General features: G+C 44.7%; 1 protein-coding gene across 1 annotated transcript; it reads left to right on the plus strand.

Annotated features, from left to right (window-relative positions):
* Positions 1-371: 371 nt before the first annotated feature.
* CCNF (cyclin F) lies at positions 372-14,654 on the plus strand (the record flags this gene model as incomplete). Its single annotated transcript, XM_082490701.1, has 17 exons — positions 372-546; positions 1,308-1,462; positions 1,894-2,000; positions 2,927-2,994; positions 3,741-3,934; positions 4,292-4,345; positions 4,896-5,000; positions 5,569-5,646; positions 6,062-6,213; positions 8,500-8,664; positions 9,379-9,502; positions 9,883-10,063; positions 10,843-10,930; positions 11,491-11,590; positions 11,908-12,038; positions 12,219-12,388; positions 12,982-14,654. 17 exons carry the CDS (start codon positions 372-374, stop codon positions 13,443-13,445), a joined length of 2,511 nt encoding a protein of 836 aa, XP_082346827.1. The 3' UTR covers positions 13,446-14,654.
* Positions 14,655-14,694: the final 40 nt, after the last annotated feature.

A 14,694-nucleotide genomic window follows, 5' to 3' on the forward strand; every position in this document is an offset into this window, starting at 1 on the left:
CTTGGTTTACTTCACAGATAATATGTGGTGGTTTCATATGTGTATTATAGTATTACTCTGACTTTTAAGTCGAAAAACCTCCAAGCTGGAAACGAACCAGTGAAATAGGATAAGCAATGCTAGCACAGGCATGTAGCACAGTATTGGCCTCTCTGGAGGACTCCATGTCTTCTCATCAAACTTTTAAAAAATAAAAAGTCAGTAAATAAATTTCCCAATGCGTGTAAGACTTAAACCAGATTTGAAAAATGCAACCAAGAAATCTTCTGTAATAAAGACAAAAGCCCTTATGTGCTCCTTTAATTTGTGGGACTCAAGCTTTCACTTCAGAAATTAGGGTGGGGTTTTTTTGCGCCCTCATGCCTGCGAAGATGTCCCACCTTTTCCTTGCTCAGAAATGGGCCTCTGTTGCTTGTGCGGACTGCTCCTGCGAGAGACTGATGTGGGAAGGAGCAGTGTTGGCATCTCTGGTGCTGCGTGGCAGGGCTCTGAGTTACAGCGTGAACTGGGGCCGTGATTCGGGTCCTCCTACCAAAGCGCCGCTCGGTGAGGGTGATCCTTCGCTGCCGCTTGTGGGCTGGAGGTGGGGAATGTGTTGCTTTTTTTCGCCCTGCCTCGCACCTTTCACCACTGAATTTCTGCTGTTAGTTAGCCAGGCTCTCATCTGCTTTTCCTGGTTTTGCCTCATCTGCTGGATCATTCCTCTCTTGGCAAATGCAGCGAAGGTAAATTCTGTCGTAACAAGGAACAGAAGATGTAGGTGATGCCTTTAGCCTCTGAATGCTGAAACTTCAAAAAAGGGCTTCCTGGTTCGTAGGGGTCTTCCACAAGCACCCATGGCAGCAGCTGGCTGCAGACAAAGATGGGCTTCTGGCATGGGCTGGTTTGGTGGCTCTTAACTTGCTCATCCCCCTGGTCGCATTTCAAGGACAGCTGTCAATGGAGAAGAAAAAGTTGGGGTGTGGGGGAGGTAAATGAGGTTGTAGCAGTGACAGTTTAATGAAACAGAGTCAAATGGTGGACTGAGGGCACGGAGGGGTTCTCCTTGATGAAGGGAACTTGACTCATCCTTTCTGAGCCTCTTAATTGACTAAATTCAACTAATCGCTTACTGCTTTGTGGTTTAGTCTTATAGCATTATGCAACACGTGCTAAGTCTCTGATTAATATGTTCTAAGAAGCATCCTACACGGCAGTAAATAGGTACTCAAGTAAAGACGTGTTTATGCATGTGTATGCTCTGTAGTACCTTTTTTCGTCATACTGCTCCATCACTAATGGAGGTGTCCCATGTTTTTGTTTTCCAGTGATTCACTGTAGGTGCTCCAGGTGTTTTTCTTTCCCTTCCAAGCGAAGGATAAGAAAACGGCCCCGAGTTCTGACGCTGTTAAGTCTGCCTGAGGACGTTCTTTTTCATGTTCTGAAAGGCCTTCCTGCTGAGGACATCCTCTCTGTCAGAGCCGTGAGTCTGCTACTGCTTCCCCTCGGTGCTGCGCCCTGCCTTCTCTCTGCCACTAGCAGCCAGGACCGCACACAGACCAGGCTGCCTTCTCCTGGCAGAGCAGACCTGAAGAAAACCAAAGAATACATGCCGTAATTAATTAGATTTTTTGCTATCCCAGTAGCAGTTTTATTTCTCAGCACTTGAGAAGATTAGCAGTAGTATTTGAGTGCTCTGTGTAAATTTTCTGTGGGAGTTGTCCTGCTAGATCGCCGTGGCTCAACAAATTAGTTTGGTTTGGCATCTTTTGCCTTAATGATGATTAGGCGGGTAACAGGTTATGATTAACTTGATTAATTAGTTACCTATCTAAAATTTGATTGCAAAGAACTAGTTTCCTGTTGGTCGCTTTATTATTTTTTATTTTATTATTTTACGCTCCCCCCTTGCAGGTACACTCTCATCTTAAATACCTTGTGGATAATCATGCTAGTGTTTGGGCATGTGCAAGTTTCCAAGAAATATGGCCTTCTCCAAACAATCTGAAGATGTTTGAAAGGTAAGCTTTAAGAATCAAATTTGTCAGACGTTGTAGAAGAGGATGTTTGAAGGCAGATACGCAGTTCTCATCAGTCCTCACCTTAAGTGGGGGATGTGACTTTCCCTTTTTGTAGAAGTCTTTGATCGGGGAGATGAAGAATTGTTGATATCATATCTAAGCTGCAGCTTATAACTGCTGTCTCTTTAACTGGCGCATGGCTCATTGCGTATACCAAGGTTATTTCTCTTTAAGGGCATTAATATTCCATATTGGAACATAGCACATTAACTAAAATCTGTTACTGGTGCTTCCACGTGAATGTGCAAGTGAGATCAGAGGCTCAAGAGCATAACTGTATTTCTGAGTTGGTTTGGTCACTTCTTGTGCAAACCACTGTATTGAAAAGTAGGTGGATTTCAGTACTAAAACAAGTGAAATTTGAAAGGCTAATATTAAATCTGCTTAAAAAGGACAGAGAGCGTCTTTTTATCTATCCGCTCTGAAGGGATCCGTCAATTTAAATGTCATGATAATTGTTTTGCTTCTGACGATTGCTTCTTTGATGTGATGCATGTATTCTTTCTGAAGAAGCCTACTATGCACGCATCAGTTTGGAAGGGAAGAGCACAAGGGCTTCATGCATGTCCTTGAGGGTACAAGTACCAAAAATGATATTGCATTCTGGCGTTGGGACTGTTGCATGGGAATGGGAAACAGTTCCTATGAGTTGTCACGTTATCCTGGACGTTGGCGTACGAAAAGGTTGCAGCAAGAAAAGCCTCAGCATAACTTATGTTTAACTTCTCATGTGAAAGCACATATGCTTATGGTTGGTGGTCACCAAACTCACAGCCTGGCCTCCACTGAAGTAACTTGTTGGAGGATGCGGGCCTGGAAGCACCTATGGATTTCAATCTCAATTATCTTCTCTGTTTCCCACTCAGGGCTGCTGAAAGGGGTAACTTCGAAGCTGCTGTGAAGCTGGGGATAGCGTACCTGTACAATGAAGGCTGTAAGTGTACCCGGCTCTTGGGGGAGGATGGCATGACAGAAGGAAATGTAGATTTCTTCTACATTTATCTGTAGGTACAGATCAGGACGACTGTCTCATCAGCAAGTTGGCTCTTTTACGGGCTGCTTACGAAGCTATAAGTGCAGCTCTTGCTGCCTTCAGTGTGTGGTTAGGTCTCGTTTACTCTCACGCCTCTTCAGTTTTACCTTTCAGTGCGGCTTAAGCACTGAACTGCCAGGTGTTAAATGACAATATAGTGCACAGTTCTTCTAGAAAAGAAGTCAACGCGTAGCTTAGGAATTCACGTTTCAAAGTTATCCTTTGTAAACTTTCTGATGAAACTTGGCTGCTTACCTAGGCTGATAAATGTAACAAAAGGGAGTGAGAATTGACAGGAGGAGCCTCCTTGTGGAGGGTACTGGCAAGGCAGGTGATTTGCATGCCAATTTGTACACTGAGAGGAATTAACATTGCTTGGAGTGTTGGTATTTGCAGAACACTCCCCCCCCACATGCTTAGGGTTATGTGTTTGTAAACACTGATTGTAGTAAGATGTTTTTCTTACTATTCCCAAAAATCTACTTAAGATTTTTCTGCCATTTCCACGATTTTTAAAGCTCTAAAGGAAAGACACTGTTTAGTCTTTTCCTGATTATATCCTATTGTCTGCCTTGGCCTGACTAAACCCCAAGCATGCGTTGTGAATAAACTCCAAATAATTTCTTGTTTTTTTTGTTGTTGTTCAGTGTCCATCTCCGACGAGGGCCGTGCGGAAGTGAATGGATTAAAGGCATCTCACTTCTTCAGTCTGGCGGAGCGTTTGAATGTGTGCGCGGCCCCATTTATCTGGCTTTTTATCCGTCCTCCCTGGTCCTTGAGTGGAAGCTGTTGTAAAGCTGTAGTCTACGAGAGTCTCAAAGCAGAGTGTCAGCTGGAGAAAGTAAGACTTCTTTCTGCCCTTGACTTTAACAGGGGCTTGTAGCTGCGTCTAGTCCTTCTGGAAAAAGTATTTTTGTTTCCCCAATGAGCTCCCATGCTCTTGTTGCTTAAATGACTGTGGATCAATCATTTTAATGAGTTTATTGCCAAACTACACTTGATATATCATGAGTGCCGGAGGCCTGTACTGTCTCTTCTGAGACATTCAGTACTGTCTCAAAGATAACAAAACATTGAGAAAAGAAAGGGGAGGGGGGAATGACTGAAAGGCAAACAAAACTGTAGTTTGGAATTACAAGCAAAAGTTGCTATTGTTCTTTGTTTATCTTGAACTGCTTTATCTTGTTTTTTTCTTCAGGCTCAAAAAGGATCTATTCTCCACTGCTTGGCTAAGGTCTTGAGTCTCTTTGAGGTGAGCCGGTGTTTCTGATTTGGTATGTTTGGGTACTTTTTTTGGTGATGCTAATGCTGTTTACTTTGATTTAAAAAAAAAAAAAAAAAAAAAAAAAAGTCAGCCAAATGCCCTTATATTCCTCAAGTGGCCTAGGATTTCTGTTCTCATGAGTTTAATTTACTGGTTCTTTAAAGGAACGTTATCAACTTAGTTTATTGAATTTTACAAAGAGTGAAATTAATTTTGGCTTGATCATGGGCTTGCAGTGTGTTCAGGTTCCAAAGGAAGCCTTCCAGTCATAATGCATATCAAAAAAAAAAAAAAAGTAAGCCCTCAGTGGCAAGCAAGCCAAAACACTTTTGTCTAGCTGAGGAAAACCCCTAACTGCTTCCTGAGCCTGGATCTTCAAACAACAGCTCTGAGTGGACATAGGAGCACCCTTTGTAGCCTGAAGGGGACTCAAATTGGTTGATGCTGCTCTGTAGCTTTCGGTACAGCTGCTGTAGCATGGAGATCTGGCGCCCAATGGGCTGGACAGCAAAAATACCAACATGCCTTTTGTTCTTAGGATGAAGAAAAAAGAAAAGAATCCCTTGAAATGTTCGAAGAATCTTCAAAGCAGGGTTGTTTAAACAGCTCCTACCTCCTTTGGGAAAGTAACAGAAAGGCTGCTGTAAGTAGTACGTTTTTGTCTCAATACAGCTTTTTCACTGTAGCTTCTGGATCTCTGTTATGTGCAACAAACATAACACAGAAAGAAATTGTTGTTCCTCGGAGCTTACCTTCTTCATAAAGCAGGAGAGCATCAAGAACTCTCTCAAGTGAGCTTTGGTGTCTGCCTCGGTCTTTAAAGTAAATGAGTCTACGAGCAGTTGTAGCTGAGGTGCAAGCAGAAGTTCCTTTACACTAACCGCTAAAGGCATAGGCATTGCTGGCTGGTAATCATATGGCTCACTTGGGAGCGGGAGAGGGGAGACTGCCCGCATTGCCATTAATGAATCTGCTAAAGCTCTCGTGCTGGAATCCCGAGTGACCTGTCTCATTTCCTGTGAGACCTTGGGCAAGAACTGAAGAAAGCTTCTTAAAAACAACATTGTCATCATGATGAGAAACTGACTGGTTGCTGAAATAATAGATGTACCCACAGGCAGTGGGGTTTTTTTTCTGGATATGACTACTACAGTCCTGTTTGTTGTGTAAAGGTAATGGTTTTTGAAATCTGTTTACATTCCTCTCTGTAGATGGCAGATCCTGGCAGATACCTCCAAAGTCTCAGAAAGCTACGGGACTATGCAGCGAAGGGCTGCTGGGAAGCACAGGTAAGACTGACTATTCCCAGGAAAACTGTTTTCATTACGTCTTTCCTACGCTGTCATTGTAGGCTTAGACTCCTCACTTTAGAAGCAGGGTTAACATTGTTGAGTAATATCTATATATGCGTATGCGTATTTACTCTGCACGTTCCCCTCTCTTGGAAGATACTGTGTGTCTGTGGTACAATCTGAGTAAGGATGCATCTTTTGATGGACTTAAAAGCCTACCCCCAAATAACATGTGCATCCGACATTTAAGCCAAACTAAGAACTATCGATTCTGTTACCTTTCAAGTAGTTTGTCATGTTTGGTCTCTGTTTTCAGCAAGAAAATTACAGGACTTCCTGTGCTGCTTTAGTTTGCATTTGGTAAAAAAAAAAACAAACAAACAAACTTTGTTTCGTGTTCTCTCTGCTACAGATAGCTTTAGCCAAAGCTTGTGGGAATGGAAACCAACTAGGATTAGAAGCAAAATCTTCCAGTGAAGTGGTGTCTCAAATCTTTCAAGCTTCCCTTCCTATCAGCAAGCAAAGTATCTTCACTGTGCAGAAAGGAATGAATGAAACAATGAGGTAAAAACTCAGACCCAGGAGTCAGGCCACACAGCAGAAACCATTGCCTATTTCCCTCTACAGATGTAGAGGGAGACAAATCTAGAATGAGGTCTTTTGCTTTACTTTTCTGTGATGTGTTACGTACAACCAGAGAAACACATGACACTTTGCAAAGAGGAAGTGTTAGAGCCCATATTTCAAGCCCCAATGAAGAACTGAAATGAATCATAGAATCATGGAATGGTTTGGGTTGGAAGGGACCTTGAAGACCATCCGGGGACACCTCCCACCAGCCCAGGTTGCTCCAAGCCCCGTCCAACCTGGCCTTGAACACCTCCAGGGATGGGGCAGCCACAGCTTCTCTGGGCAACCTGTGCCAGGGGCTTACCACCCTCAGAGTGGAAAATTTCTTCCTAACATCTCATCTAAATCTCCCCTCTTCCAGTGTGAAGCCATTCCCCCTTGTCCTATCCCTTGTAAAACGTCCCTCCCCAGCTCTCCTGGAGCCCCTTTAGAGACTGGAAGGGACTCAAGGGTCTCCCCAGAGCCTTCCCTTCTCCAGGCTGAACCCCCCGAACTCTCCCAGCCTGTCCTCCCAGCAGAGGGGCTCCAGCCCTCGCAGCATCTCCAGGGCCTCCTCTGGCCCCGCTCTAACAGGTCCATGTCTTTCCTCTGTTGGGGGCTCCAGAGCTGAATGCAGTACTCCACGGTCTCCCACAGCATCCTCATAGGAAAGCTTAGGAAGAGTGGGTTAGATGAATGGACAGTAAGGTGGATAGAAAACTGGGTGCAAGACAGAGCTCAGAGGGTTGTGGTTAGGGGCGCAGAGTCTAGTTGGAGGTCAGTGACGAGTGGTGTTCCCCAGGGGTCAGTACTGGGTCCAGTCCTGTTCAATATATTCATCAACGACTTGGATGAGGGGATAGAGTGCACCCTCAGCGAGTTTGCTGATGATACAAAGCTGGGAGGAGTGGCTGACACACCAGAAGGCTGTGCTGCCATACAGAGAGACCTGGACAGGCTGGAGAGTTGGGCGGAGAGGAATCTTGTGAAATTCAATAAGGGCAAGTGTAGGGTACTGCACCTGGGGAAGAATAACCCCATGCAGCAGTACAGGTTGGGGGCTGACCTGCTGGAGAGCAGCTCTGTAGAAAGAGACCTGGGAGTCCTGGTGGACAACAGGATGACCATGAGCCAGCAATGTGCCCTTGTGGCCAAGAAGGCCAATGGCATCCTGGGGTGCATCAAGAAGAGTGTGGCCAGCAGGTCAAGGGAGGTCATCCTCCCCTCTACTCTGCCTTGCTGAGGCTGCACCTGGAGTACTGTGTCCAGTTCTGGGCTCCCCAGCTCAAGAAGGACAGGGAACTGCTGGAGAGGGTGCAGCATAGGGCTACCAAGATGATTAGGGGACTGGAACCCCTCTCTTATGAAGAAAGACTGAGGGAATTGGGTCTCTCTAGTCTGGAAAAAAGACGGTTGAGGGGGGACCTGATCCATGCTTATAAATACTTAAAGGGTGGGTGCCAGGAGGATGGGGCCAGGCTCTTCTCGGTGGTGCCCAGTGACAGGACAAGAGGTAACGGGCACAAACTTGAGTATAGGAAGTTCCACCTAAACATGAGGAGGAACTTCTTTACCTTGAGGGTGGTGGAGCACTGGAACAGGCTGCCCAGGGAGGTGGTGGAGTCTCCATCTCTGGAGACATTCAAAACCCGCCTGGACGCGTTCCTGTGCAACCTGCTCTAAGGTGTCCCTGCTCTGGCAGGGGGGTTGGACTAGATGATGTCCAGAGGTCCCTTCCAACCCTATAATTCTATTCTAGGTGGGGTCTCCAGAGCAGAGTAGAGGAGAAGACTCTCCTCCCTTCACCTGCTGGCCAAAAATGAGGCGTGTGAGGTTTTCTCTGGGCTTCAAGTTCTTGCATCTATTAAAACTAACAAGTTCTTCAAGAACTAGAGACACTGTTTGACTTGGAGCTATAGTTACTCTTTAGCCATCTTAGGTGGCCTTTAGCCTCCTAATTGATATGCCCTACCCTTTCCTTATGCAAGTGCCCATTATAGTTTCTAATTCCGTTTCACAGACAACTTAAGAAGACAGTTGACTCTTCAGAGGATAACAGACCTCTGGTTGCAAATCCTTATCTCAGTGCAATGTGTCGCTTTTCTGAAAATTCTTTTAGTGAAATTTCTTGGCTTGGAATTTTTGAGTGGAGAAGGGACTCGGTGACTAGGCGTGGGGAGGGTGGTCAGCATGAGTTTGAGTGGCTTCTGACTGCATAGACTGTTTCTCCTTCCCGCCTAGGTACATCCTGATCGATTGGCTGGTAGAAGTGGCTACCATGAAAGACTTTTCCAGCCTATGCCTTCACATGACAGTGGGATGCGTGGATCGTTATTTGAAGCTGAGACCTGTACCTCGGGCTCGACTCCAACTCTTGGGAATAGCCTGCATGGTCATTTGCACACGGTAGGGGTGCTGACTGGTGAACAGAGGTGGTTATTGTGGTCATCCAAATTCATTTCTGCAGCTCAAGCTTCCCCCCTACCTTGCTAATAATAATAATACTGGAAATAATCTTTGGCTTCCCTCTACATTGACTGTTGCTTGAACTGTGTTCGCATACAAACACAGTCTCTATAAATGAGACACAAAATGTAATTCCTTGAACATGTTTTTAAATATGAAAAAACTCCATAGTGGTGGATTGGTCTAAATGCATCGGCAGCTGAAGTCTTTCACGCCATTATTAGCATGAGTAACCCTGTAAGGAACAACCGCAGCGGTGGTGTTACCTAGTTTAGTCTGTTATGCTCAGACGAACCGCATGGTGTGGTGGAAAATTATTCTTCTGTGTTAATTTCATTTCTTTAGTATCTTGCATCTTAACGTAGGAGAGGTTTCATAAATGAGGAATTAGGAACATTCTAGTAGGTGGTTCCAGCTTGAAGCCGAAATAAATGAAGAGCTGCTGTTCTTTCCCAAGTACAGACCAGGAAAGAAAGTAGCTTATAAAGTTGTTAAACCAACCTAGTTGGTTTATAAAGTTAAACAACTTTATAAGGTACTTGTTAAACTCTTTGGTCGTCTTTAGTGCATTTATCTGCCACAAAACCATTGGGGCGCAGGTGCACAAATTCCCTTTCTTCTGGGGCTAACTGTTAATGTTATTGAATGTTGCAGTTTCATCAGCAAAGAGATCTTGACAATACGGGAAGCTGTGTGGCTAACAGACAACACATACAAATATGAAGACTTGGTCAGAATGATGGGCGAGATAATTTCTGCGCTAGAAGGAAAGATAAGGGTGAGTTTGGCAAGTGGATGGAATATTTCACCCCTTGGGCTGCTACTGAAGTCAGGCTGTTGCAATTAGCACTTCTCCTTATCTAAAGTGTTGGGGTTTTACCTGAGTGTTCTCAATCAGCTGTGGAGACCATGCACATTTCAAAGCGTGCAAATACAAAACTCTCTGCCTTTCTGTAGAGATTAAAATTTAAGTTTTAAAAGTCAATTTGTTCTTTCCCTGGACAATGTTTCAATGTCAGTGTAGTTAAACAAAAAAAGCCCACCCTAATGTAAAGAAAACAGCATCTCCCAGAAACAACTGTTCTAAATACTTGGTGCTCGACTTTTATTGCCATAATTAATTGCCAAAATAAACCTCTGTTCTCCTTTATGCACTAGATACCTACCATTGTGGACTACAAAGAAGTGTTGTCGAATGTGGTCTCGCTGGAGAGAAGAACTCTTCACCTTTACAGCTTCATTTGTGAACTGTCCCTCTTAAACACAAGCCTTTGTGTGTATTCCCCTGCTCAGCTGGCCGCGGCGGCACTGCTGCTGGCTAAGATATTACACAGGCAAGGTAAGGAACCTTACCTTAAGCGGAGCTGCGGCATGGTACATCAGTCTGCCTTGTCTTTTTAGGGAGCCTTTGGGGTTTTTTTTGGTGTTACTTTGTCTTTAGGGAAGATGTCCCAGTCACTTGGTGGGGAGAAGGGGGGGACAAGTGGAAAACTTGGAAAACAGAATGAAAAGCTGAGGTCAGGCTACTTTACCTCTTAATGAACAAGAGTATTAGCATCAGACTGTGCAAGCTTCGTGATTAAAAAAGACTGAAGATTTCTATACTTATGTATAACTTGATGAGGGGGAATGGCTTTAAACTTGAAGAAGGGAGATTTAGGTGAGATATCAGGAAGAAATGTTTCCCTGTGAGGGTGGTGAGCCCCTGGCGCAGGTTGCCCAGAGAAGCTGTGGCTGCCCCATTCCTGGAGGTGTTCAAGGCCAGGTTGGACGGGGCTTGGAGTAACCTGGGCTGGTTGTCCTGGTGTCCCTGCCCAGGGCAGGGGGGTTGGGACTAGATGATCTTCAAGGTCCCTTCCAACCCAAACCATTCTATGATTCAGTTTTGCAGGTAAGCCTGTCCTTGAAGTTAATTGTGACCTTTAATGAACTATGTACAGGCATAGGCTTGTAAAGATCGTGCTCATTGCAGGGCGGGGGTGGACTAGGTGACCTTTAAAGGTCCTTTCCAACCTAAACTATTCTATGATTTATCCAATTAAAAATAAATAAAATAAAATTTGTTTGATTAAGAACTACCAAGCTTTGTGAATTGGTAATATGTATTCTCTTCTCCAGCACACCCCTGGACCAGCCAGCTGTCTGAGTGCACCGGTTTCTCTCTTGAAGACCTGTTGCCCTGTGTGCTGAGCCTCCACCAAAAGTGGTAATAGTTTTGGAACTCCTTTGGCAGGGCACATGAGTACTGGGATTCCAGCTGTTGCAGACATGCTGCGTCCATACATTCAGCCCTTCCCAAAGAAGCAGGTGGCTTTGGGAAATGGCCTTCCTACCCCCACCACACGGCACTGAGGTCCAGGGGCCAGTTCAGGAACAGCAGTTCTATTTGTCACAACTGGTAGTGGCCCTGGGTTACAGAAAATGGGATGTTCCTCACAGCTTAACAGGTTTCATCTTGCCAAACAGCACTATTTTCAGAAGACTGCAACTGGTTTATTGGTGAGCTTCAGAAGGAGTTCCAGTACCAAAAGTAGCTTGTTTTTTAAAGAGTACAAGGCAAATATCTCATTTACCTCAAGGACCAGAAGTTAGATGCTCATATGCTTAGAAACCAAGTGTCCTGGCTGGCTGCTCAGCTGATGAAACACCAACTTCCTTAGCACAGAGCTGAGTTGGACAGAGGGGAAATACTCAAATTGGCAGGTTTTGTTAATGTTGTTTCATACAATTCATTCTAAGATTGGGGGCTTTAATCTTTCTTTCCAGTTTCCATGACGATGTCCCAAAGGATTATAGACAGGTGTCCTTAACTGCAGTGAAACAACGATTTGAAGATGAGCGTTATGAAGAAATAGGCAAAGAAAAGGTGGGTGAGCTCTCTCTTTGTTTGCTGACGTCTGACACCCAGAGCAAAGCCACCATGTGGCAGGCTGCAGTAGACTTCAAGTAATGGGAAGTGGGTTCTAACTTTTGACTTTTGGAGGAGAGGGTATCTAAACAAAGTGGTGGCTTTAAACTTGGATCTATGGGTATGATAATTGCTCTGGTTGAGTGCATGTGGGAAGAACTCACTGGGATAGGTTTCTCCTAGAAAATGAAGAGAAAGCCTCCTGGCAGAGGGGCTCTCATGGTCTGATTTTTACTGGTTTGGGTTTGTTTTTTTGTTTTGTTTTTTTTTTTTAGATGATGAGTTACAGCCAGCTCTGCTCGTTGTTGGGTGTGAAACAGGAGGACCCGGAGCCCAGTCCCTTGCACACGAATGTGGTGGAAATTCAGACTTTCCTCAGCTCTCCCTCTGGAAAGAGAACTAAAAGGCTAGTATGACTCATGCCCCCGAGGATTACCATGAGCCTTTGCTCCTCTCTGGTATCCTGAGGTTCCTTTCTTAAATATGATAAGTTTTTCTGTAATCCTCTTAATTGACATACCTCTTTAAAGAGCTGCAAAAGCAGACTTGGCTTTTAATGTGTGACTTCTGGATTGTCTTTCTACAGGAGGAGGGAAGACAGCATTCAGGATGACAGAGGCAGCTTTGTGACTACACCCACAGCAGAGCTATCCACCCAGGAAGAAAGTCTTCTAGATAACTTCCTAGACTGGAGTTTAGATTCCTGCTCTGGTTATGAAGGTGATCAGGAAAGTGAAGGCGAGAGAGATGGAGATGGTGAGGGTTTTATTCTCCTTATAAAAAGCAGACGAGAGAACTAAAACTGTCTTTTCATCTTTGCTTAAAACTGTTTCTCAGGCAAAAGAAGCCTGAAGACCAGTTGGAAAAACTCTCCCCCTTCCCCAGTGGTTATAATTGTTAAACTGTTTTAGAGGTATATACCTGTTCTCTTTCTCTATGCCGCTTCAGAACATGATGACGGGTTGTGTACCTGCTTAGCGTTTCAGAGGAACTCTTTTCAGATACCACTGATAGTGGACCAAATCTGAAGAATGGCCCCACTGGGTTAGAAATGCTGTATTATCCGTTTGTTTTGCTGACTCTGGGACTGGCTGTTCGTTTTTTAAACCGCTCAATACCTATCCAAACAGTCAGAGGGGGGGGAAAAAGTTACTGTTTTAAATGAGGGTGAACTTAGTGCTCTACCCTCCCTTCCATGTGTAAGTTGACATAAGGTTTATGCTTTTGCTTGGGGTGTTTGTTGTTTTTGTTTGTTTGGGATTTTTTTGTTGTTTGTTTTGTTTGTTTGTTTATTTGTTTTTTCAAAAAAAAACCCAAATCAAAACTAACCTTTTTCTTTTATCCCACAGTGACAAGTCCCAGTGGGATCTTGGACGTGACGGTGGTCTATATGGATCCCATGGAGCACTGCTGTCAGGACTCCAGTGATGAAGACAACCTAACTGTAGAGTGGGCTGTGCATGCAGCACCACCGAGGGAGGCTGAGCTGCCGGATGACACTCGCAGCCTTTCAGCATATCTCACCCCAAGAAATCCCAACCTCGAAGGGAGCTCGGGCTACTCTTCCGTCAACAGCACCAGTCCTACATCTTCTGTAGAAGGCAGCCTTGGAGTACCTCTCAAACCTACCTCAGCGCTGTCTCTCGGCAGTGCCCCGAACAAGGTGCCATGCCTGCCTCATTACTTGGAATCATGTTTACAGTCGGTCTGCGCTAGGCCTAGGGAGGGCAAGTGTGACAGAAGGCAAGTCAAACGAAAAAACGTGGCAGAACACAGCGAAGAAAGGGTGAACTTGGGCTTCTTAAGCCTCTGATTTCTTCCTGCTCTTTACTTTTCTAGGGTTCCTGGAAACAGTATTTCTGTTGTAGTCATACAGGGAAGATAGTGAATATTTGTCAATACCTCCACAAAGAGCCCTTCCTCTCAACTTTGCCTATCTTGTAATTCTCTAGCTCACTTCTGGGCTGCCTCCTTCCTTGGTAGCTACCTTTTTAAAGTATTCCCTATTGTCTAGTTCTCTTCAAATTAAGACTCTTCTCCACATAGGAAACTTTATAGCTCTTCTGTCATACCTCACCAGATACTTCTTGGTGATAGAAAAGAACTTGTCCTGTCCCTTGCTTTGCTGTGAGGCCTGGCGCTATAAAAGAAAGGAATTGACTTTGGTTCTCAAGTTACTGGATGTAACACTATGCTTGAATTCTTCCACTTGAAAGACCTTTTTGAGGTTGTGCTGCCTTTTCTTTCTGGCCAGGTACTGTCTCACTCAGCTGGTGCTTCCTTCTTCTATGTATATACCATTTGCTGCACTGATACAAGGTTTTTAAGGATACAATCAAGAGGTAAATGAAGGCTCACTGCAGGTCTGAGCTTCTTTTTTACCTACCTCTCAGATGGCTTTAAACCCATTTGCCTCGGCCTCTAACTGCCATCTGTTTCCCTTGCCTGAAAAATCCTCCTTCTGTGCCTTAATGCTTCACTGCCCAGTACTACAGTATCGTGACCTCTGTGAACTGTTGGTCTCTGCTGGAATGGTGTGGTTGAACTGCCACCTCCAGTTTCACTTCCTGTCTCGCAGTCTTCCTTGCTGTTTCCATTAGCACGTCCTCAATTAAAGCACAAATCACTTGAACACTAGCATCAGGCAGCAACGCAGTAAGGGCAGGCAGTTTGTCTTGCTGAAAGCCCGAATGTAAGCCTTGCTACTGGCTCCTAATCTACAAGGGCAGCATATGCTTTTTCTGATCAAAAATGAAACCTGTGCTGCTTCAGTAACGATTTGAAGAAACCACCTACGCTGACCTCAGCCTAGCAAGCCTGGGTTAAAGCTCCTTCAGCCTGTGAACGGCAGGAGCTTTCTCTTTACAAACAGGTAGTGAGCATTGCAATACCAAGGTACAAGACTTCCAGGAGATGTCGCTGAATTTAACACTGGAACAGGACTCCATGACTCTTCCTTTGTTTAGAATTTACTGTGGCAGACGGCAACAGTTCAGATACACACAGTGTAGTGACTTTTTTATAAAACTTTTTTTAATATAGATGGCTCCCTGTCTTACTTC

This window comes from Vanellus vanellus, assembly GCF_965231255.1.
Source record: "Vanellus vanellus genome assembly, chromosome: 14".
NCBI classification, from domain to species: Eukaryota; Metazoa; Chordata; class Aves; order Charadriiformes; family Charadriidae; genus Vanellus; species Vanellus vanellus.